This window comes from Seriola lalandi, unplaced genomic scaffold, assembly GCF_002814215.2.
Source record: "Seriola lalandi dorsalis isolate HSWRI2012SDOR001 ecotype SW California unplaced genomic scaffold, Sedor1 jcf7180002054875, whole genome shotgun sequence".
Taxonomy (NCBI): domain Eukaryota; kingdom Metazoa; phylum Chordata; class Actinopteri; order Carangiformes; family Carangidae; genus Seriola; species Seriola lalandi.
In genome coordinates, this window is record NW_019525428.1 from 1204068 (window position 1) to 1226040 (window position 21973).

General features: G+C 43.5%; 1 protein-coding gene across 10 annotated transcripts in view; it reads left to right on the top strand.

The window, feature by feature from the left end:
• The window catches only part of myo18ab (myosin XVIIIA b), a 107227-nt gene that overhangs the window by 81157 nt on the left and 4097 nt on the right, over positions 1-21973 (top strand). For 5 of the 10 annotated variants that reach the window (XM_023428436.2, XM_087179894.1, XM_087179890.1 and 2 more), the window contains 11 exons: positions 111-215; positions 899-1045; positions 1547-1660; positions 5265-5381; positions 6352-6435; positions 8661-8798; positions 9767-9952; positions 10060-10199; positions 12340-12384; positions 17928-18050; positions 19872-21377. In XM_023428436.2, coding sequence (XP_023284204.1) covers positions 111-215; positions 899-1045; positions 1547-1660; positions 5265-5381; positions 6352-6435; positions 8661-8798; positions 9767-9952; positions 10060-10199; positions 12340-12384; positions 17928-18050; positions 19872-21369 — 2697 coding nt within the window. In that variant the 3' untranslated portion in view covers positions 21370-21377. Of the gene's footprint in view, positions 1-110; positions 216-898; positions 1046-1546; positions 1661-5264; positions 5382-6351; positions 6436-8660; positions 8799-9766; positions 9953-10059; positions 10200-12339; positions 12385-17927; positions 18051-19871; positions 21382-21973 lie in introns of all 10 variants that reach the window. The other 5 variants (XM_087179897.1, XM_087179892.1, XM_087179891.1 and 2 more) reach the window with 4 other exon arrangements.

The window sequence follows — 21973 nt, forward strand, 5'->3', positions numbered from 1 at the left end:
AGTTCTGGTCGAACCCCAACCAGCAATGCTTTGTCTTGGAGACCAAGCTTCATTTGGTCTCTCGCTCTGTGTGTGTGTGTGTGTGTGTGTGTGTGTGTGTGTGTGTTTAGCTGAAGCAAATGGAAGTCCAGCTTGAGGAAGAGTACGATGAGAAGCAGAAGGTGCTGAAGGAGAAGAGGGAGCTGGAGTCGAAGCTTCTGTCAGCTCAGGACAAGGTAACCGCTCGGCGACCACAGTCTGATGGATCCCGGTCCTGTTGGACCTGGATCCGGATCACCGGTGTGAGTCACGACACCGTCTGGTTCGTGCAGAGTTGGATTGTAACAGATCGGCCTTGATTTTATTTGCACTTCTACTCCTGAAGGTGTGTGGGCGGAGATGTAGGGGGGTTTATGTAATTGGAGTCATTATTACTGACTCGTTAAAATATTTATCCGACTCTGCCGACTGCAGTTAGAGACACACAGAGACACTGATGAAGGTCAGGCTGATGAGACATCCAGGGAACAGAGAGGACGGTGGCGTCTGCAGCCAAACCAGTTAATTATTGTTGATATTATTGATTATTGACATGTTGATCATGTCACTTTGAGCTTTTTCTTTCCCAATTCTCAAAACTTCATCAACAAAGTTTCGTTTTTGATCAGAAAAGGTTCAAAACTTACACTTTTCTAGAGCTGAAACAATTGATCAATTAGTTGATCGACAGAAATTGACTCAGCAACTTTTTTGATGAGTAATAGGATTGGTTGATCTGATTTTCCAGCTCTACTGTTCTTCCACGTGTAAATTTAATTTGTAAATTGAATTGAAATGTGGTCACACTAAATTTAACTGGTTAAATGAATCGAGTCTTTGGCCGATCTCTGATCACACCTCACCTGTGCCTGTTTTCCAGGTGAGAAGTGGCGACATAGAGACCGAGAAGCGCTTGAGGAAGGACCTGAAGAGAACCAAGGCTCTGCTGGCCGACGCCCAGATCATGTTGGACCACATCAAGAACAACGCACCGAGCAAGAGAGAGATCGCCCAGCTCAAGAATCAGGTGCGTGACATCACACGTTCATAGATGTAACTACGTCCTGATGACAGTCGGTCACATGCTCGAGATCTCGTTTCAAATTAAAAGTCGGATGTGACTGTAACTGCACATGATGCAAACCATTAGAAACCTAGATCACTGGTTCCCAGCCTTTGTGACTGGCTGCAGAAGCCTCTTCAACCACAGGGTGATATTTCCTTCGCAGACTGGTTCATTTGAAAAGTTTCGGTCTCAAAATTTGAGAAAAAAGCAGCAGCCAATGTCTCTGCTTCTACTTTCCAATCCTCAGATTTATGTTGTGATTGGTCGGCTCTGACCCTCAGGCTGGAAACCGCCGCTCTTTATGGGGTTCTCAAAATATGTGTATATGTTTTCTAGAATAAGGAAGTGGACCAGAATCGATCGACCGTGTTACAGAATGTGACTGTGCTCATGATTTAACACATGTTGGTGTTGAGTTACTCTGAACTGATGCATTTCCTTCCATTTCTGTGTCCGTCCCAGCTGGAGGAGTCCGAGTTCACCTGTGCGGCTGCAGTTAAAGCTCGTAAGTCCATGGAGGTGGAGATCGAAGACCTGCACGTTCAGATGGAGGACATCTCCAAAACGAAGCAGGGGGTCAGTACGGCTCTCCTCATTCCTCCTCCGTGACCCAGTTTAACGATGAAGTTTTTACTGCGTGTCGTTGTTAAAGAGGAAGGGAAAAGCTGAAGCTGTCACAGCCTGTGGAAACGGTCGTCAGTGGTGATGGCGTAGGTTGTGTTTTTGAGGCTTTTATGAGGCTGCACCATCTGTGGTGGTAGGAGGGCTGCAGCAGACATGTCAGCTCACTGCCTTTAGCCAGAGATGAGGGGTTAGAGGACACAGCTGTTCCCTCAGAGCTCATCCTCTCACTCCCACCGTTCTTATTTTCTTGGGGAACAGGGGGATTTTTCTTATTTCCATGTAAAAATCCACATTTTTATTCTGTCTCTTTCTTCACAACTTTAGTTTTCACTTCCTTTTTCTTTCTTTCTTTCCCATCTCAGCCTCTCCTCATCTATTTTGACCTTTATGTTTTTCTGTCCTTTTGGCATGACTTCTCTCACTTCCTGCCTTGTTCCCATGGCGATCTGGTTCCATGTGTCGGTCAAACTGCCTTTTTTATTTATTTATTTTTTAAATTTTTTTTCACTTCTTCACTCCCACGTTTTTCCTGCTACTCATTTACGGTGAATCTTACTCTGTGTATCAGTGAGGTTTAATCTCCTCGTGCTCTCTCTCTCTCTCTCTCTCTCTCTCTGTCTCTCTCTGTCTCTCTCTGTCTCTCTGTCTCTCTCTCTGTCTCTGTCGCTCTCTGTCGCTCTCTCTGTCTCTCTGTCTCTGTCTCTGTCTCTCTCTCTCTCTCTCTCTGTCTCTCTCTCTGTCTCTCTCTCTCTCTCTCTCTCTCTCTCTCTCTCTCTCTCTCTCTCTCCCCTCTCTCCTGCCTGTTAAAGAGAAATGACCGGCTGCATGAACCGGTGCTAACGGTGGCGCCGAAAGCTAAACTAATTTGAGTAAGTTTGATTGCATGTTTTAGAAATGTCCACAGTGAAGTGACGGGAAGAGATAAGTGAGTTGACACAGCTGCAGGTCAGGAGCACGTACAAGGAGGAGATGGATGGATGGATGAAATGATGGACGGATGGATGGAGGGATGGACGGATGGATGGATGGATGGATGAAATGATGGACGGATGGATGGATGGATGGATGGATGAAGTGATGGACGGATGGATGGATGGATGGATGGATGGATGGATGGATGGATGGATGAAATGATGGACGGATGGATGGATGGATGGATGAAATGATGGACGGATGGATGGATGGATGGATGAAGTGATGATGGATGGATGGAGTTTCTCATTCTGAGCTTTGCCAACACAATTATAATAATAGACTTTTTTTTGTTGTGTTCAATTACAATTCAATTAACACATTGCAATAAACAACCGCAAATGTATCAATTACAAATAATTAAAATCTGAAAGAAAAAATAATTAAGATTATTAAATTTACCAGGCAAGTTTTTTTATCTACTGATAATTTTGTTTTTCTTTTTAAATAATGAAGAAATAATTGAATTTTAAAAAGTAGTAGCAACTTTAATTCTGTTGATTACATTTGACTTTTGTGTCTGCCTGTCATCTCCTCTCGGGCTTCTCTCTGGAGCTCTAGGAACAACAGGTGAGCCAATCAGAAGAGATCTACCTTTACACTATGTGGCGCTCAAAGCAACAAAAAGGTGTGAACGCGCGTGAACTCACTTCGGCGCGTCATTCTTTGTAAACGACATCACGCTGTTGCTCTTACTGTCGAGATGTTACTCTGACAGGTGCGTGGTGACGTGACTCCGCTCAGACTCATGAAAACATCTGCAGGTAAATATTAGTTTGTCTGAGAGGCTCATTAAGGTTCAGTTAAACTCTGCCGAGCTTCATGATATTAATGGCCGAGACGGTCGGTGGAGGGACAACACAGCTCATCAGCTTTAATTAGCTCCGTCTTTTTAGTCGTAATTCACCAGCACACGCCACCGGCCGCCTGTGGAAGTGGAGGCCTCGCTGTTTATCAGTTCCACCGCGACACTTCTTTAAGTGGCTATCACACATTACTTGCTTCGTAGAGCCAGGCAGCTTCTGGCCCTGTGCGCTTTCACGTGGACGACCTCATCTTAACCGACATCATTTAGTTTTTAGAGACGTTTTGTTCTCTGTCACACAGAGAGAGAGAGAGAGAGAAACAAAAGAAAAACAGCAAATGCAATTTAATTGTTTTCACAAAATGTGTGATCGGCTAAATCGGATGTGAAAGAGGAGAGTTTTGCGGAGAGAAGATGAATGTGTCACCAGCTGTTTGTTTTGAAACGATGTCTTTGAGGACGACCTCTGCGGCTGGAGAACTGATGACAGACACGGTTATTGCAGAAATTGAGGATTTTTTTTTTTTTTTTTTTTTGAAGCATCACTGGCCACATGGACAAAGATAAAAATCATGCAAATAACATTTCTTTCAGATGGGCCATCATTTCCCATCATTCCCCTGGCATAATTGCAGTGTTTTGAGGAAATGGTGTCGCATGTTTTAGAAAGCTTTATTTTTCCAGAGAGGAAAAAAACTGAGGGCCAACCCACGTAATTGGGTTGCGATTGCACTGACAGCCTATTGTTAAACGTGTTCTATGACAGTTTGGTGGTGCCGACTGGCACGTTTTTTATTTATTTTTTTCCCCTAAGTGTCCATCACAATATTTTCCCCATCATGCCGAGCTGCAGCTGCTCTCACAGCTTTTATCAGCTCCTCGTTCAGGCGAATGGTGGATTTTTAAAAAAAGGAAAGTGAGCTGTGTGAATGAATTTGCCCCAGATTCACCGTGGATATTTTTAGTTGCTGAGGTAAACCTTGGTACGTCTCAGCAGTGGCTGCTGTTAATAATAATAAAATACAGAATAACCGCATTTTACCCTCATTTTAAAGCTGTGTTTTGATTCGGTGACTTGGCTTCGTTCGTACATCCTGTTTCTTAATAAGACGGATGCCACAGTGTCGGCTCTGCCTGTCCCCGACTCCTCTTATCTGGTCGCTATGTGCAAATTGATTCATTAGCCTTTTCACATTAGTCACCATTTATTAATCCACAGCCCTGCACCACCAACCTCCCCTCTCTGTCTTTTGTATATTATCCCAGTCATTACAGAAATAGGATTACTGCAGCGCAGCCCCTCCCCTCGGCCGAAGGTGCGAGACGGCCGCTGTTAGCTTTTAGCCTCTAATTGGATGTCTTGGTTGTGACTGGGGACCTGAAATAATCCCTGGTGGGCCCTGTGATCACAGGGGGCTGTGTAAGAGCTAATAAGGGCTCTCCTCAGAGAGAAGGCTCTGCTGTGCACAGAGCGGCACACCCACAAAGTCAAAGCCCAGCGTCTGTGACTGTGACCTTTTCACATTTTACAACAGTTTATGGAGATGGTGCAAGAAAACTGCAGTGTAGAGAAGTGTGTTCTTGTCCACTGGGATCAAATAACAGTTAGAATCTGTAACTTCTCCTCATGTAAATGTCTCAAAACATCTAGACTTACGTTATATATCCCAAATGTTTCTCAAACCAGAGAAATCTGTGAGTTTTTGTGAGTTAATGACAACAGAGCTGGATCTGATCCGTCTGTGTTCACCGCTCTTCTGTTGTTTTCCGTCCCTTCAGCTGGAGGAGCAGCTGAGTCGTCTGCAGAGAGAGAAGAACGACCTGCAGTCCAGGATGGAGGAGGACCAGGAGGACCTGAACGAGCTGATGAAGAAGCACAAGGCCGCTGTGGCCCAGGTCGGTTTCCTCCTCTCTGTCACCGTGATGTATGAAATTTGGATTATATTACGGGAATAATTCAAACCTGAAAATCGATTGACTACATCTCAACGCGGAACAAACAGCGAAGCATCGAGTGTATTCGTTTAAATCGCCCACTTTTAGTGCGTGTCAGGCACACACTCTGCAGCCCGCTGCATGTTCTGCTCATCACATCACATCGACCAGCGGGTCATGTCAAAAAATAATCCAAAATTAATTTATAAAAGGTAAAAATCCCTGGAGCAAGCTTTACATTGAATTGTTTTAACACCACCCATCCCCACCAATTGAGTCATTGGTGGGGACAAAGCGCTGATATTTGGCAAATTCCTTGTGCCGCCCCCTCCCCTCTTCCTCCTCCTCCTCCTCCTCCTCCCCCCACATTTGTATTAATGCGGCTGGATGTGCAGATGAGCAGCGAGTGGAAATGAAAGTGGAGTAAAAAGCGCCTCCTTTCCGTCACTGATGGCTGATGAGTGATGTTGAGTGATCTGCCTCCACTGGCTCCAAATGAATCCATCCTTTCTGTGTAAATTGAAGCGGCTGAACTCCCGGCGGGACTCGCCGCAGCAGAGTGCTTCATCTACTGTGAAAAAAAAGCATTCGTCTCAAATAATCCACACAGGTCACATTAAAATGAGATTTACTGATACGCTTCCACCAGACTAAAAACATCTCTCCAGCTGATTTATTTGTCTTGGTAATGTCACTGTGATGTCGTCACGTTTTACTGGACATACTCTGTGTTTTTTTTTTTGTTTTTTTTTTATTGTTTGACATTTGATGGATTTTGATTTTGTTTTCAGGACTTCAGCTTCAGTCTGCGGTCGTCCTGAGCCGTTCCTCCATCAGATAGAATAGAAGGAAATACATGTTTAATGTGCACATACAGCATCATGTTGCTCGCTGACTTTGCTTTTTCCTCCTGTGTGTTTGTTGACTTCAGTCAGCCCAGAACCTGGCCCAGATCAGTGACCTGCAAGCCCAGCTGGAGGAGGCCCTCAAGGAGAAGCAGGAGGTTCAGGAGAAGGTAGATGTCGGCTTTTCTGCTCTTAGCGTGGATACAGACGGGGTCGTTCGAGCCCTGAAGTCAGTTCACACAGGATGCAATAAGAAAACACTGTTTATTAGTTTGTTCAGTTAAAATGTGAGAGAGAAGAGGATTTTAGAGACGTCAACCTCAAAGGATACGATTACAGCTTTTCAAGTCTGTCTTAAAACAATAGTCCTGTACCGATATAAATATCAATAGAGTCTTTTGTTGCTGTAATCATCCCTCCTGTTCTTACTGGTCTTGAAGATAACCTTTCATAAGGCTTTTCCAGTGTAAGTGATCAGGGACAAAATCCTATCAATCCTTTTTTTTTAAGTTTAACTGATTTGAACTTGGTCAAAGGTCAAGGTCACCGTGACCTCACAAAAGCTAGGCAGGAGCGACTGTTTCGGTATTTTAAGAGAGATGTTCATGTGCAAATTTTCCTTAAAGACGCAACAGTCGTCCATCCGCGTGCGAACTAGCTTTCAGTTTGTTATTGTTATCAGAACTAGTAATTTCAAAAAGGTTCAAGAACAGTAACAATTTCTTTGTGTCACTTTTCAAGCAAGAAAAACAATCATTTACTGTTTTTAGCTTCTTAAATATGAGGATTTGTTACTTTTCTTTGTTTTTATGATTATAAACTAAATATTTTGGGGCTTTGAACCGACTGTAACAATCTGAACACTTTTGCCTCTGGGTAATTGAGATGGGCATTTTTTCCTGGGGTTTGTGCAAATTGATCTATAATTAGATCAGTTATTGTTTCCTATAGAGTTTGGATTAGAAATGGTAAAAGCATGACGACTGTGACAGTTTCTCTCTCACACTGAGGAGTTTCTAGAGTTTTTCTCTCCGCTGCAGTGTCCGCTGGAGAATCTCATTTAGAAACTTGCATGAACGTGCAGCGCTGCCACTGCCGCCGCAGCCTGTTCCTTCTGCCTCTGCATCGGTCTCTTGACAAATACAAGCCTTGATGTAATTGATGTGTCATTCAAGCAAAAGACTGGCGCTGGCAATGTGTGACAAAGATGGCCAACTTGGCTTCACCAGTCAGACAAGCAATAAAGCTGAACATGCTAGCGCTGTCATCCTTGTAATGACTGCTGCTGCTGCATGAATATTTTTTTCTATCAGACGCAGCTGTACCTGACAAATCAAATCCATTCAAGAGAGAGATTAGACCCCGATTGGCCCCCCCCCCCCCGACCTATACAAGGGACATGTTGTCTTACTATGACCCATTCACCTCTGTAATCTCTGCAATTTCTGTAAAGCCAGTCACATCAAGGCTTGGACAGTGATTTGAAATGTAAATGCTAGGAGCCAATCTCGTCACCTCTGCCATAATGTCTGTACCTGAGAATACCAGGCTAGCTTCTTCCTGTAGCTAGCTGAAGACCGACAGTCGATGGGGAGATTGTACCCAAGTTACCTAGAGCAAGAACAGTGGTGTGTATGAAAGACGCCCCATTCACCCTCCCTCACAAGTCGGTGTACCGTCAACGTGATTCTGAAGCTGCTAATTTAAAGGAGCTATTTGTAAGTTTTGCTATTGCTACATAGCTAATGTTAGCGTTAACAGCTGTTTACGTACCAGTCAAGAATAAAAACGTTGCAAGCATCAAGTTTAATTCATTTAATTACTGGTGGGAAGCAACGCCAACGTTAGCTCTAGTCTCCATCATGTCTAGCTAGCTCCGACCCGTCTCGTCACTTGTATCGTAACCATAGCGACTCACTGTAGCCTCCAATCTGCACCTAAGACATAGCACTGCTCAGAGGACGTATCAGAACCGCTTGTCTTATAAATGTAACGACTCAATCTCTTGTCGAGTGTCAATCACCGAAACCACATTTGGCGGCAGAGAAAACGTACAAATTGCTTCTTAAAGTAGTAAAATAGTCTCATATTTTACACTTTTCCTGTATTTTATTTAAAGTGTTGATCCATAAGAAGATATATTTGTGCTATTAAAAACCAAAAAAGAGGAAGGCAAGGAAAGAAATGAAAATCTACCTTTATACAATATGGACCTTAGAAGTAAAACAGCTGCATAATGTTGCTTTACAGAAATACAGGGAGCTAAAGTCATAAGGATCTACAGCTATACAGAGTTGAGTGTTGTCTGCATAACAATGAAATGTTTCTTTTATTCTGGCCAGTGAGTGGCACTCACAAGGATATTAACATAAACATGTGCATGTGTGTGTCTTAGCTGCAAGCCCTCCAGAGCCAGCTGGAGTTCCAGGAGCAGTCCATGGTGGAGAAGTCCCTCGTCAGCCGGCAGGAGGCCAAGATCCGCGAGATGGAGACCAAGCTGGAGTTTGAGAAGACCCAGGTCAAACGCCTGGAGGTGAGAGCTAAAGAGAGGTGGAGGGGTGCTGGTGGTGCGTCTGGGAAAAGAAAGCTCCAGCATGTGAAAGCGTGGGGTCAGAGCACGACTGCAGAGAGCGAGAAAGGTCATGATGAACATGTAGCTTAGACAGAACCACTGCTGCTCAGCTCTGTCTTCTAGCTTGTGTTACTCTCGCTTTACAGTAGCATTTGTTATTCTGTCTTTTTCAAATTACTTTCAGATTTCACCTGAAACAAAAAAAAAAAGCACACGTGAACGATAAAGGTTGCCGTCACGTCTCTATACTCCCAGTGAGAGACTGATCCTCTCTCCCTGCTAAAATGACCCTCTGCTCACTTTTTGCTGGTTCAGTTTAGTAATTACTGCTCAGCACCAGGCACATGTTGTCTGCTCTTTGTCCTCCACAATCAAAAGAAATACATTCACTTATTGAATGTATTTTATTTTAAAACATAGGTGGATTTCTAGCTTGTTTTGAAATGTGCAGAGTTTGGGAAACGCACACACACGACGAAGGGTTCGTCTCATTCTAGCTGTTGGTTTGCTTTTTATTGCTTCTCGCCGGCATTAAAACTGCAGTGAGTGAATATTTCAGGTTGCCTGAGTAGTACAACTCATCAAAGCTGGAGGTAGCAGCGCTCAATCAATACAGATGTGAGGAGGAGGCAGAGTACAACACCCACTCACTATGTGAAATGTGGACAGAGTGGCTAATGCAGGAGCTAACTCACTGATAAAAGTGTTCTGCTGGCAGACTGAATAAAGACTCGCTGCAGATTTCAAAGCCTCATAGTCATCTGCTTAAACACGGCTGAACAATAAAGTACATATGAGGAAAGTCCACTGCATTATTGATACAAATAAACTCATCAGTAATTAACTTTGTCCTCTGTTCCTAATAAAGTGCTTACTGAGTGTATGTGTTTCCAGTCTTGCCTGCGATGTTGAATCTTCTCTCGTTGCAGAGCCTCGTAGCTCGTCTCAAGGAGAACGTGGAGAAGCTGATGGAGGAGCGAGATCAGCGCAGCAGCAGCGAGAACCGAGAGAAGGAGCAGAACAAGCGTATGCAGAGACAGATCCGCGACGTCAAAGAGGAGATGGGAGAACTGGCCAAAAAGGAAGCCGAGGCCAGCCGCAAGAAACACGAGCTGGTAACCATGAGACATCTAACAAAGAATTACCAATGACGCTTTCACCATCGTCGACCTTGGGTGCTGGTTGGCTGAAAAGTTCATTCTCTCTCTCGTCTCATTGTCAGGAAATGGACATTGAAAGCTTAGAGGCTGCTAATCAGAGCCTGCAGGCAGACCTCAAGCTGGCCTTCAAAAGGATCGGAGACCTCCAGGCGGCCATAGAGGATGAGATGGAGAGTGACGACAATGAAGACCTCATCAACAGGTACGAAAAAACAAACCTGTAGGTTTGAAGCTTCTTGAAGTTCCAGAAGGTCGAGGACTTAGCAGCCAAAACAGGTGGAGGCTGAAAGTAACTGTGGTTTGAACTGTACTAGAATAATAATTATCTTATTATCTATCCACTCCCAAGCTTTTTCCAGAACTTTCTGCAGCAGATCGCCGTCTTTGTCGGTGGTTGGTCTTTACTCATTCATCATTAAAATGGGTTAAACTGTCAGCTGATACTTTTAGCAAACAATATCATGGTTAAACTTGACTCTCGGTTCACTTTTAACCAAATTTCATCAACACTCTCAGTTGTCATTGTGATAAAACTGTGACCTGCTGATGAAGACCATGTTGTGTTCCCTAAATTTAAGATAGTTGGTTCCCGAGGTCAAGAAAGGATTTTCTAGTCTAGTCTTAATAGTGTAGTCCAGATACTGCTCAAATATTATTCTTTCATATGTCGTCCTCCACAGCTTCTTGTAGGATGTATGACTGCCTACCTTCTCAGGTGACCAGGTCCCTGGTGCCATCTGAACGTGATGAGTCAAACAGTCTCACCACTTTTGTGCATGTTTGTAGCTGATGATTTGAGGAATTGGTTTCAGTTTGTTTCTTGCTCAGACTTTGAGACTGTTAAAGATAAACAGACCTGACTTTATCTAGTGCGTCTGATGCGTAGCTGTCTTTCTACTTCACTCTGTTCTCTAAAGAACAGCAGCCAGGCACACAGAGACCAGAACCTGGACCGTATCTGTCCTGTCCAGCCCACGCTCGTAGACATTGCTCAGTGCTAGGCGCCAAATTTTTGCATTTTTCTTTGTGTGTGGATCAAACAATGAAGATGGATGTTAATTAGTGAGCTTTTGATGTGTTAGGTAGGTGTGTTTTTGAACTTCAGTCAGAGCCAGCCTCGATGTTTCTCCCTGCTTCCTTTTAGTCTTTATGCTAAACTGGGCAAACCACGTCCTGACTTCAGCTCTGTACTGACATGGGGTTGATTTCTACATATAAAGCAAATACGTTTTATTTACCAAAATATTGAACTGCTCATTTAAGTTAAGTTTATTTCTTTTCTGTTGTTCTTTTCTGTTGTTATCATAATGCCATTTCAACAATCCAATCAAAGCCCTGCAGATATTATTTTTTCTGGTCATTTATTTCTCTTGTTGTACCTTTAAAGGTTTCATCCAGTGTAAAGGTCTGTGTCCATGTGTAGTGTGATTATAGATCAGGTCTAGCTTCTATATTAATACTGTGAAAGTATCAAAGCCTCAGTCCACAGAGAAATGCACACAGCCTGTATTCAGAAACTGAGCCTTAAAACCAGCCGTCAGGATTTCCTGTAACTTTGTGATGTCACAACAAAGCAGTCACCAAGCCCCGCCCACCTGGACCCAACTTTTGCAGGATTTGGTTTTTACCTGAAATATGTTATATTCTTAAGGGATCACTTAGAAAACAGTCAGCCAATCAGAAGTCTCCTCTCTTCTGATTGGCTCACCGACCTGTTGTTACTAGAGCTCCAGAGAGAAGCCTGAGAGAGGAGATGTAAAACTACATTGAGATGGTTTTTGGTTCAAATAAAACACAGAAGAAGAGGAAAATATGGAGCTTTAACACAGTTACTGCTCAAGATCAAGACTCCCCTCATACAGACAGGAGTTATCCCAGCTAATATCTGGTTTAACTGAACGACTCAGTCAGACTGTCTTATTCACACCCAGCTCCAGGCTCCTTGTAAGAAAACATAATCACTCTCCGTGATGGACGCTGAGCCTTACTAACTACAATACAGTCCCGCAAAGAGTGAGAGTTCTCCTCTCCACAGCAGCAGTAAACAACTGTGAGTCATGAGAATATTCTGTGAGGCGCTCTGTATGCAAGATGCGAGATCAGGATGAGGTGGCATGCTGAGTCAAAACGTGATGCGTACAGTGAGTTTGCCAAAAGACTGAACAAAAGTGCATCATCACAGCATCTGCTGCAGCATCCATAATTATTCAGATATTTTTAAGCATCTTTGATGTTTTATTTTTGACTTGATTCTTATTTTGTGTTGTCTTTTGGTTTTTGTTTTTTTTTTGTTTGCTTTTCTTCTCTGTCCCTCCACCAATCATCATCATCATCATCACCAGTTTGCAAGACATGGTGACAAAGTATCAGAAAAGGAAGAACAGAACGTGAGGAACTTGAACCCCTGGTCTTTTTTTTTTGTTGCTGTATTTCACCACTGGAGATGATGCAGCATTCTACAGTCTTTGAACATTTAGTGGAGAGTTTGATAGTGCAGAAAGAGAAACCCAGAGTTTTTCTCAGGGTTTAGTTTCAGTCCAGTTAGTCCATCACTTCTGGCTGTCACACTGAAGAAAAGAGCTCACATTTAAAGGGAAAAAAATCCATCTGACATAAAGAAATAGAAAAGATGCATCTTGCATTCTGAGCCAATTTAGTTGTTTGGGGATTTTTCTGATTCCTGTGATAATTCTCGACTATTGTCAGGCCCTCAGCGTCTTAAGAGCGACGGCTCAGTTCCAGATCCACACAACAGGAGGGAACGCCTCGTGGAAGAGGCAGAGATACAGTAAATCCAAGAGGGATTTGATTTGAGAAGACTCCAGGATAATGCATCATCAACAGTGCTCAATCATAACCCCAGTTTGCTCCACTCTTCACTGCATGCCGTCACATGCTGAGATGCATGAATGCCACTGACAATATGTTACTTGAGCCCCAGCATGAAACCAGCCTCCCTCCCCAGATTCCCCGTATGGTTAACCACTTTGCGAAGCAAGGTTGGATCTTCCTCACAGTTCCCCCTTTGTGTCGCCGAGGGGCTGATCCAGCTGTGTTTACCGCCTCGCCTCGGTCTGAGGGCGTCGTGTCGGACGCTGCTGTGTTATGTTTGAACAGCAGCCGACCCGTCAGCCTCTCGCTCCCCGGGCGTTTTTAATTTTTGATCGCCCTGCTCCAGGGCTCGATGTGTGACTGTGGCTTGGCAGTGACTGCCCTCCTGACGAGGGAGAAGGGGGGGGGCGTGTTCCACATCAATCTTTGACTTGCACTTGCTTAATAATGCAGAATCCTCAAATGTCTTACAAAAAGCCGTTGTGCTCACAAGACAAGTAGCACACATGAGACGGAGACTGGAGCCAGAGGTTAACGCTGTTAACACTGTTAACCTCTGGCTCCAGTCAGTGTTTGGTTTTCTAATGGTGAGAAAGCTGCACAGAGTGGGCTTTTATAATGAGCTATTAGCACGGCCACATTTGAATAAAAAAAACCTAATCTAATACAGTGTAATTCCATTTGTATTAAGCTGTTCTAAAATCCATACATTCATACTTTAAATACAGACAGACGTATATCTAATGCATTTACACATTAATGAGTGTTCCAGCACTGCAGCTACTGGAAGATAAAGCACGAGGTTATGTAAAAGTATTAAGCTGTAAATTTTGTTTTTACATGCGACTAATTATTATTAATAGAAATATTTATTGATTTCATCAAGGTGAGTTTGCAAACATAGAAATCTTAGTAACTAGTCGGTTGTATTCGATTTAATTTGATGTGTCTATAAAACATATTTACCATAAACATTATTCACATCAGAACACCTAATCCAACAAAACTCTCCAGTATCAAGAAAACGTTGCTCTGCTCTAAACCTGTAACCTTCTCCATCATTAAAATCAAGAGCCATGTCATCAAGTGTGTTTTTGAGCTAGCGCAGATAGGCTAGTGGCTAGTCTAGTATTGCTAATGATCAGCAAAGTCAGTTACATATCCAGTGGGTTTCTGAGGTAGTAATACACCCCTAAAACCAATCTGACACGCCAGGGAACAGTCATACCTCAGTCCCCGCCCGGTCTACGCTGTAACACAAAATATCACTTTGGCCTCGTTGGCTTCTAGTTTAGCTGAGAAATGATTATTTGAATGTGTGCAATTCATATCACAATGGACTCACTGCAGCACAGATAAACAGTGTTACCTCTTCACGTTACTCTGTGCTCTCCTGATGCTCTCTGAGAGGATGCATATGCCTGTCTGTGCTCCAGAGCCACAGGGACTTCACGGGGCCGACAGCTTCATATATCGAAGACGTAAACAGCGGCGTCTATAAGACCCAGGGACACAGAGGAGCAAAGCCGAGTAGAACGCAGCAGGACGATCCATAGAAGCTAATGATGAATGTAATAGTGTGTAACAGAGATGTACAACCAATGGCGGCAGAATGTCACAGACAATTAATGTCTCCTCAGCACTATGTTTGTTTGCTTCCCCAAGGCTTTCAGCAGGGCTTAACTAATGGTATAGTGGCCAGGGACATAAATTGTAGATGACACCCTGTATGAGGGTGCTCAGTTACATAGAACCTGCCATTTTGGTTTTGGCTGTAGACCTGATAGGTCTCCCTGTGCTCTGAATGCATCATGGAATAGTACACGGATAAGAGTCTTGGAGAATAATACATAAAAAGTTTTTCAGCTGGAGGACGAGAGCAACATTTAGTCTATTCCCTCGATTACATCATATATAATATTGATATGTAATATTGATATGATATTATTATACTAATTGGCGTACAGGAACACTTTTAAAAACTGATTATTATTTGGATTTTGCCTGTTGTACTTACCGACTTCACAAATCCATTACGCTCCTGTGGGTAGAATTTATAGAACATTTCAGACTTTGGCGCCCCCCAGTGGCGGCATGGAAAAGACACCGCAGCTGTTCTTACACATATTATTAATTTCTTTTGATGAAAAAAGTTTTGAAAAGTTTTGAACAAACCTTTACAAATTCATTCATTAAAAAAAAACGTGTTAAGTGGAAGGAAGCAATAAAATACCAGGATGTGTTGGAGTAACAAGTGCTGGAGTAATTAGATAATCCCCTCATGTCTTCGTGAATATTTTTCCACAGATCCGTCTCAGGTTTAATCTCAAAGATGCTATAAAGACATTACAATGACCAGAGTAGTGCTTGAATAATAAATCTTTGTCCTAACAATTACCTTTTACTAATTCACAAGAGCAAATACGTTCTGAATGAAACATCATGCTGCGGTGCCACAAGCTAAACGGTAATTCTAGGCTGCACGGTATGCTTAGGTCGATATTTGATAATATTGCATATGGCGATATTTTCCGCCATATGCAATATTATTCATTATATCATAATATTGAATGTTTTTGCACAGTCTGCCCTGCTGCCGAGTCTGACCCTCATTTCACTGCTTTAAATTACTGGACATTGAACTACTGTTTAGTGGCAGCATCGCTTAAACATGACATTTAAAATACATTAACATAGTTATATATTGAAAAAAATATTATGTATTATTAAAAAAAAAAAACAACTGAAACACAAAATGCATCTATATAATTATTGACCCAGGCCTACTGTAGGGAAAAATTGAGTCGCTGAAACAAACAAGTAGATCTAATGTGAAACATTAGATAAAGAAACATGTCTCCCACTTCCCCCCATGAGCATCCTCCCCCCTCAGTGAGTGATGTTTGCCCAGTCTTTTCTGACAAGTCTGCAGTGCCAAAGACAGAGGCACTTGGCTGCTCTGTCATCATAACAGTGGGCAGCAGCAAATCCCCAGATTGTCTAATAGTTGAGGCATGTACTGCAAAGTTAATTAGAGCTTAAGAGCCCATTGCCCCCTCCTCTGGCCCGTCTCTCTCCTCTTGTCTTTGGTGTGAATGCAGCCCCAGCATTACCACCCAAGGTTATTGTATTCTAGAAAAGCTCGCAGGCATTTGCATTTGGATTTCACTGGGCGAGTCATTGTATAGATTCTCCCCTTTGAAATCCAGGGAGCTTTCTCTCCGACTGCTAATGATTTTAATTATAGGTGGTGCAGGGTCGTTCTGAGCTCTGCGAGAGAAAGAATGTTTTTTCCTCTCTTCGTCGAAAAGATGGGAGTCTTTCTGAAACAGATGGAGATGAAACAGAGATGGCGAGCCACCCCTCTGATGTCTCTGTACGACTATTAAGCTGTAACAACTTAATTTCACAGCGCCACACAAGCGCTGGGCTCTGACGGCACTTAATGAGTGTTGTGCTCTTTTCATCCGTGTCAAATTTTATGACAAGCCCCTCTATTTTACTCCGTGGCTCGCAGTGGTTTGTGAACGTGTAATGATAATTGAGAGGAAAAACAGTGCAGTGCCCAGCTGTGTACCAAATCATTCTGTCAAGAACTGAAATTATGAGTGTATGCATACGACTGTGTGTGTGTGTGTGTGTGTGTGTGTGTGTGTGTGTGTGTGTGTGTGTGTGTGTGTGTGTATGCGCACGCACAGGCCTGATGATGAAATTTTCTGCCACTCTGCTGTGCAGTTAAAAGAAAGTGCGGCTGTGCCGTTCTTTATTCTTTTTTTTTTAACACAGGTGTGTGTTGTTTTCATAATCGTCGCCATCTTTTATGATAAGTTATGGAGTCATTTATACATCTGACAACAAACAAAGTGAACATTTGCAAACACGGTGAAGGTTCAGTCTAATCTTCATCAGGTTTATGCAGGAATGTTACACTGGTACACAAACAGAAAACATATGATAAACTGAACTAAGTGAGACAGTATGCAAGAGATCTTCTGTGCTCTCCGACAATGCAGTTAAAGGGAAACACCTGTCACCTGTCACCTGTCACCTGTCACAGTCAGTTTCCAATCCACTACACCATAAAACCAACTGTACAATGTCCAGAGCAAGACAAGTTTAATTTCTCTGAGTGAATCACTTGCTCTGATAAATTGCATTTATTTTTCTTCCTTGTCAATACCTGGTGATAACATTACCCACAATGCAACTTGACCATATAAAAATTCATTTGCAGATTCTGTTGTGTTATGCTAGTTGTAGCTAATGTAGCTCTGAGCAGCTAGCCTCAAGCAGAAAACCACAGAGGTCTCTCACTTCTTTCTAATTCTACACCTCTGACGCTGACTCAAGTGACATCACAAGAGGCAGTTTATCATATTCCATGCAGCTGCCTATTGTGCCATAAAAAAATACTTTATTTGTTTTTATTTTAAATGTGTGCAGGAGTGTTGGGCAGACATGTGACAGGTGATGATGAGTCAGTCAGAGACAGCAGTTGCAGAGATTGACCAAGAGCAAAGAAACCTCTATCAAGTTGCATTTGAGGAAGTGTAGGATCCAGTGATTGTGGATCTTAATATCTCCAGGATCCAACCCCCCCTCTGCAGTACTCCTTCACGGCAACATGAGTGATTTGGGTTTTTTTAAACTGTTATGGGGCAACTACGTCTCTGAAGTCGCTGGGGAGGAGTGAAGGTAAGACGCTTGTTGGATGCCTCATGACTGCAGGACCACGATGTCACTCATCTAACCTTGACAACCGTGAGGAGCTGCCGAGTGGTGTTTTATATCTATCCAGCCTGTCGTGGGCATGTTTGGGTGTTTACAGAGGCTGTTTGAGCTGACTGCATGTGCTGTCTTTTATCCAGAATAAAGGCCACGGTCTTCCTTTGCTGCCACACTAACACATACAAAGCCTGGTCTTCTTTCTCTGGCTCCACAGCCACAGAGGAGTACAGCAACCTCTCTACCAGCGCTGACCTTCCTTTGACACTAACATTTCTTTTACCTTATTCTCTCCTCTCTGATTCGCCGTTACTGACTTCTGTCTTTCCTTTGCTTCCTCTGATTTCTCTTCCTTTCTCTGGCTGCTCACCAGTCAGGGGGATTCAGACACGGACTCTGAGGTGGAGGATCGTGTGGATGGGGTGAAGTCCTGGTTGTCCAAAAGCAAAGGTTCTGCAAAGAACCTCTCGGATGACGGCAGTCTCAAGAGCTCCAGGTCAGTACAAAGGCAGCTGCTATAAGAACCATTTCAGCAGCTGATAGTAAGCAGTCGACCCAAACATTTATATGCTTTCACACTCGGTCTGACTGGATGATACGGTTTATGTGATCAGACCCAGAGGAAATAAAGCAATCTGAGTGGAGTACTTTGGCTGAAATGACAGGACCGCTATTGCTTAAATGTATTTTTCAAGCTGCTTTGTCTTCATTGTCACCTGCTCAATGAAGAGGGTTTTTTATTTCTTCTAAAAACAAACCACCTCAGTGGTAGATTTATCGACGTGCCCAATGGCCAGCTGGCATAGTCTACCTGAGCCACTCGCTGAGATTAATGGATGTGTCTGCAAGCTGACAGCTTCAATTGCCCCAGATTTGTCTCCTTACCAGAAGATTTAACTTCCCTCCCTCAGCTGAGCCACTTCCAACTTTAAAAACTTCTGGAGTTTTTAAATGTCTCTTAGCAGCATGTCCCCATAGGCAGAAACTGACTGATTCATAGAGATGGCCGACACTGCACCTCGCAGTTGTAGCGTTTGAGTTCAAGTGACTTAAACTGCCATTTCTACTGGTACACGAGTACGAGTCCTCTCAGTAATGAAGCAAAGAACAGACTGACAAAAGGGAAGACAGGAAAACTACTCAAGTGTTTATGGAGTTACTTTAAAATTCACATGGGAAAAAGTTTTCAGCCAGTTGACCCAAATATTCTGTAATGCTCACAGGGAGACATTATTTAGGATCGGTGTTAAACATACACAACGTTTGTTCAACATTATGCTCGATAGAAAAAATATGGATGTTGCATAAAAGTCCCATGTAACTATAAAAAAGACTCTCTGTTCCAATGAAAGCACATATAATCTGTGTCCCAGTTCAGGGGCCACATCCCTCGGTGGGATCAACCTTCGTGGCCCAACCAATCCCAAGATTCATTGCGCACCGTTAATAAAATAATAATACGACAGCAAACAACACCAACAGAACAGCTGAGTTACACTTTTAAATGTAAGTATTGGGTTTTAGCTCAGTTCAACAGCTAACAGTACAGCTGTTAAAACCAAGGGCCTTAAATCCCTTCGTTAGACGGCGTCCTCCGAAGGATGTGGCCCCTGAAACGGGACACAGCTGTAGTTTGATTTAGGGCTACACTAAGCCAATTTTATCAGTCATGCAAACGCAACAGAAACTTCACCTCTCAAATGTAGGACATACTCTGGCTTCTTTCTAAATTTCTTCAATTCTTTATTTCTAAGCATGTCTGTCAATTTCTGGGGAATATCTGCAGCTTTTTAGTGGTGGAATGTTTTCTCCTCTGTGTTGGGGTTCAGCACCAATTCACTGAATCTGAATCTAGTAGAGAATCTAGAGAGAATGGGATTACCAAATTAAAATCCTTTATCAAATCTACAGTATTTAGATTTAGTTTTTTGGCAACTAAAATAAAATTCATTTTATCTTTAAGAGCTATAACTCAAACATTCGTGCCAACATGCCGTTCAAAGTCTCGACTCATTTTGATGCTTCATTTGTCCTTGGTGGGTCATAATATTGTTTTGCTTTAACCTTTCAGTGCAGGAAAAACCCTCGTTAGTCCCGAGTCATTTGTCTCCAGTTGCTCTCTACTGTTCTCCCATTTTGTTAAATGTCACCTTTTACATTTCTTCATCACATTTCTGTTTTTATGATTTGTCAAGTTTCATTCATTCTCTTCACTCTCTTCCTTAACTCACCTCCTCTTGTCCCGATGTCTCATCTCTAACATTTTCTCTCCCACTGTCTTCATTCCTTCCTCCTTTCCGTTGTTGTTTCTTTCTAGATGTGCTGTAAATGTAGACGCAAAGGAAGGGAAAGAGTCGAAAGAGGGTAAGGAATGGAAAGAGGTAAATAAAGAGGGCAAAGACATAGAATCGAGCAGACCGATAAGCTCCCTTAGCTACAGAAAACGATCCAACCTTGATTCCATCGGGGGCAAAGGAAGTGCCCTCTTCAGTGCCCTCAAGGAGAATGCCGAGTCGGAAGATGCTCTATGCTTCTCGAAGGCCAAATCCAAAAGCTTGGATCTTCAAGATGACACCTACTCGGTCAGCTCCAGGAGGAAGTCCCAGGTAGGAGATGACATAAAGGACAGAGAATCCGTTATCTCCCAGGCCTATTCAGAGGCCAACAGCCGAGCCAGGAAAGGCATGGACAGTCGCTGGGCGGACTTTGACAAAGAATCAACCATCTCATTCAACGCACCAAGCCGGGCCTCCACACGTCTTGGGTTAAGCCCAGAGAACGATGCCAAATCTACCATCAGCTTAGGTCTGTCAAGCCCACGTGGACACCGTCGGACCACCTCACGCGTAGATGAGGGCAGAGGTGGGTGGTCAACGTACGGCAGCAGTCCCAGTAGCCCTTGTTTTAGCAGACGGTCTGGGGGTCGCAGTCCCGGAAGTGTTAGCCGAGCTGAATCCCGTATGTCTCTGGCACGCAGCTGCCGCCTGAGCGAGTTTGATGTTGATATCGACGACACCCGAAGTGTGGCCTACACCGAGAGGTCGGCGTACAGCCCTCACTCGTCCATTGGCCGCAGTTTGTCCATGCCACCACCACAAGACAGATCGTCAGCTGCTGATAATGACCCCATTGATAATTTAGATATCAAAACAGTAAGCCATCGCAACTACCTCGACCCTGACCTGGAGAAAGCCATCAATGAGGTGCTGAGTTTTAAGCCTATCAAGTTCAAGCGCACAAGCTTGGAAGACTCGGAAGGTGAGGTAGAAAAATCCAAGAATGATGAAGACGACAGCAAAAGTATCCGGAATGGAGACACGACTCGCTCTGCCAGCAGTCTAAGACGCTCTGCATCCGCTGTGGACTGCATGAGATCGGCCCGCAGTGCCAGCAGCTGCAGCAGTCGCCATCGCAGCAAGAGCAGAGGCAAGAGTAAGAAAAAGAAAAGAAGCCACAGCTCCGAGTCCAACAGCTCAAGAGACGAGCGCCGTCATAGGAGCAGCTCCAAGAGGAGGTCCAAGAAGTCCAAGAAAAAGTCCAAGAAGAGGGATCAATCCTCTTCGTCTGAATCGTCTTCTTCAGATTCAGAGTCAGATTCGGAGTCAGACTCCAGCTCTGGTGCCTCCACCATCTCCTACCGAAGCTCCAACAGCGTGAAGAGGGCCCCGTCTCGAAAGGTTTCCAGCCCCGAGAGGGAAGAAGAAGCTGGGCCACAGGGCGAGAGCCAGCCCATAAAGAAAAAGGATGACAAGAAGAGGAAGAAGAAGGTGGACAGCCTGATGATGAAGTACCTGTACCGGCCGGACAGTGACTGAGGAAGGCAGTAGGTGGTTGCCTGATCAGGACTTGCCTTTAAGAGTGGTTTTGACGCATGACGTGATCTAATCAATCAAAGACATTTTCACTCTTATCAATGAGCACATTCAGTCTGACTGGGATTAGCTCGTCACAGTTTGGAGTTCTAATTTGTTGGCTGCGTTCTCGATGACCTGTTCTGTTGAGCATGCTAACAGTTCTTGCTGTGAATTACTACACGTTCTTAGTTTGATGTCGAACAGTTGTGACCGGTCTCTGTGGATGTCTTTTCACTGGTTTTAATGCTGTTGAGGCTCTGAGGTACGCTCAACGTGGATGTTAACTCAGCTTTAAATTACTCCCAAGATGTCGTTTTGATTTATGGCGCCAGAAAGGTAAAAATAACAGTCAATTAACATAATAAATTTTTCCTTCCAGCCTCATAACTGCAGGCATAATTAGACCCCGAGCATTGATTTACACCAACTAGCAAATTCATCTGAGATGCACAGCTGAGAGTAATTAACCCCCAGTTTGCAATATTTAAGCTGTTTGACTCTTAAATAAAATTAAAGAGCTGGGCCAAGCTGCGTGTAGACTGGTAATGGGATTAGATTTTTCTCA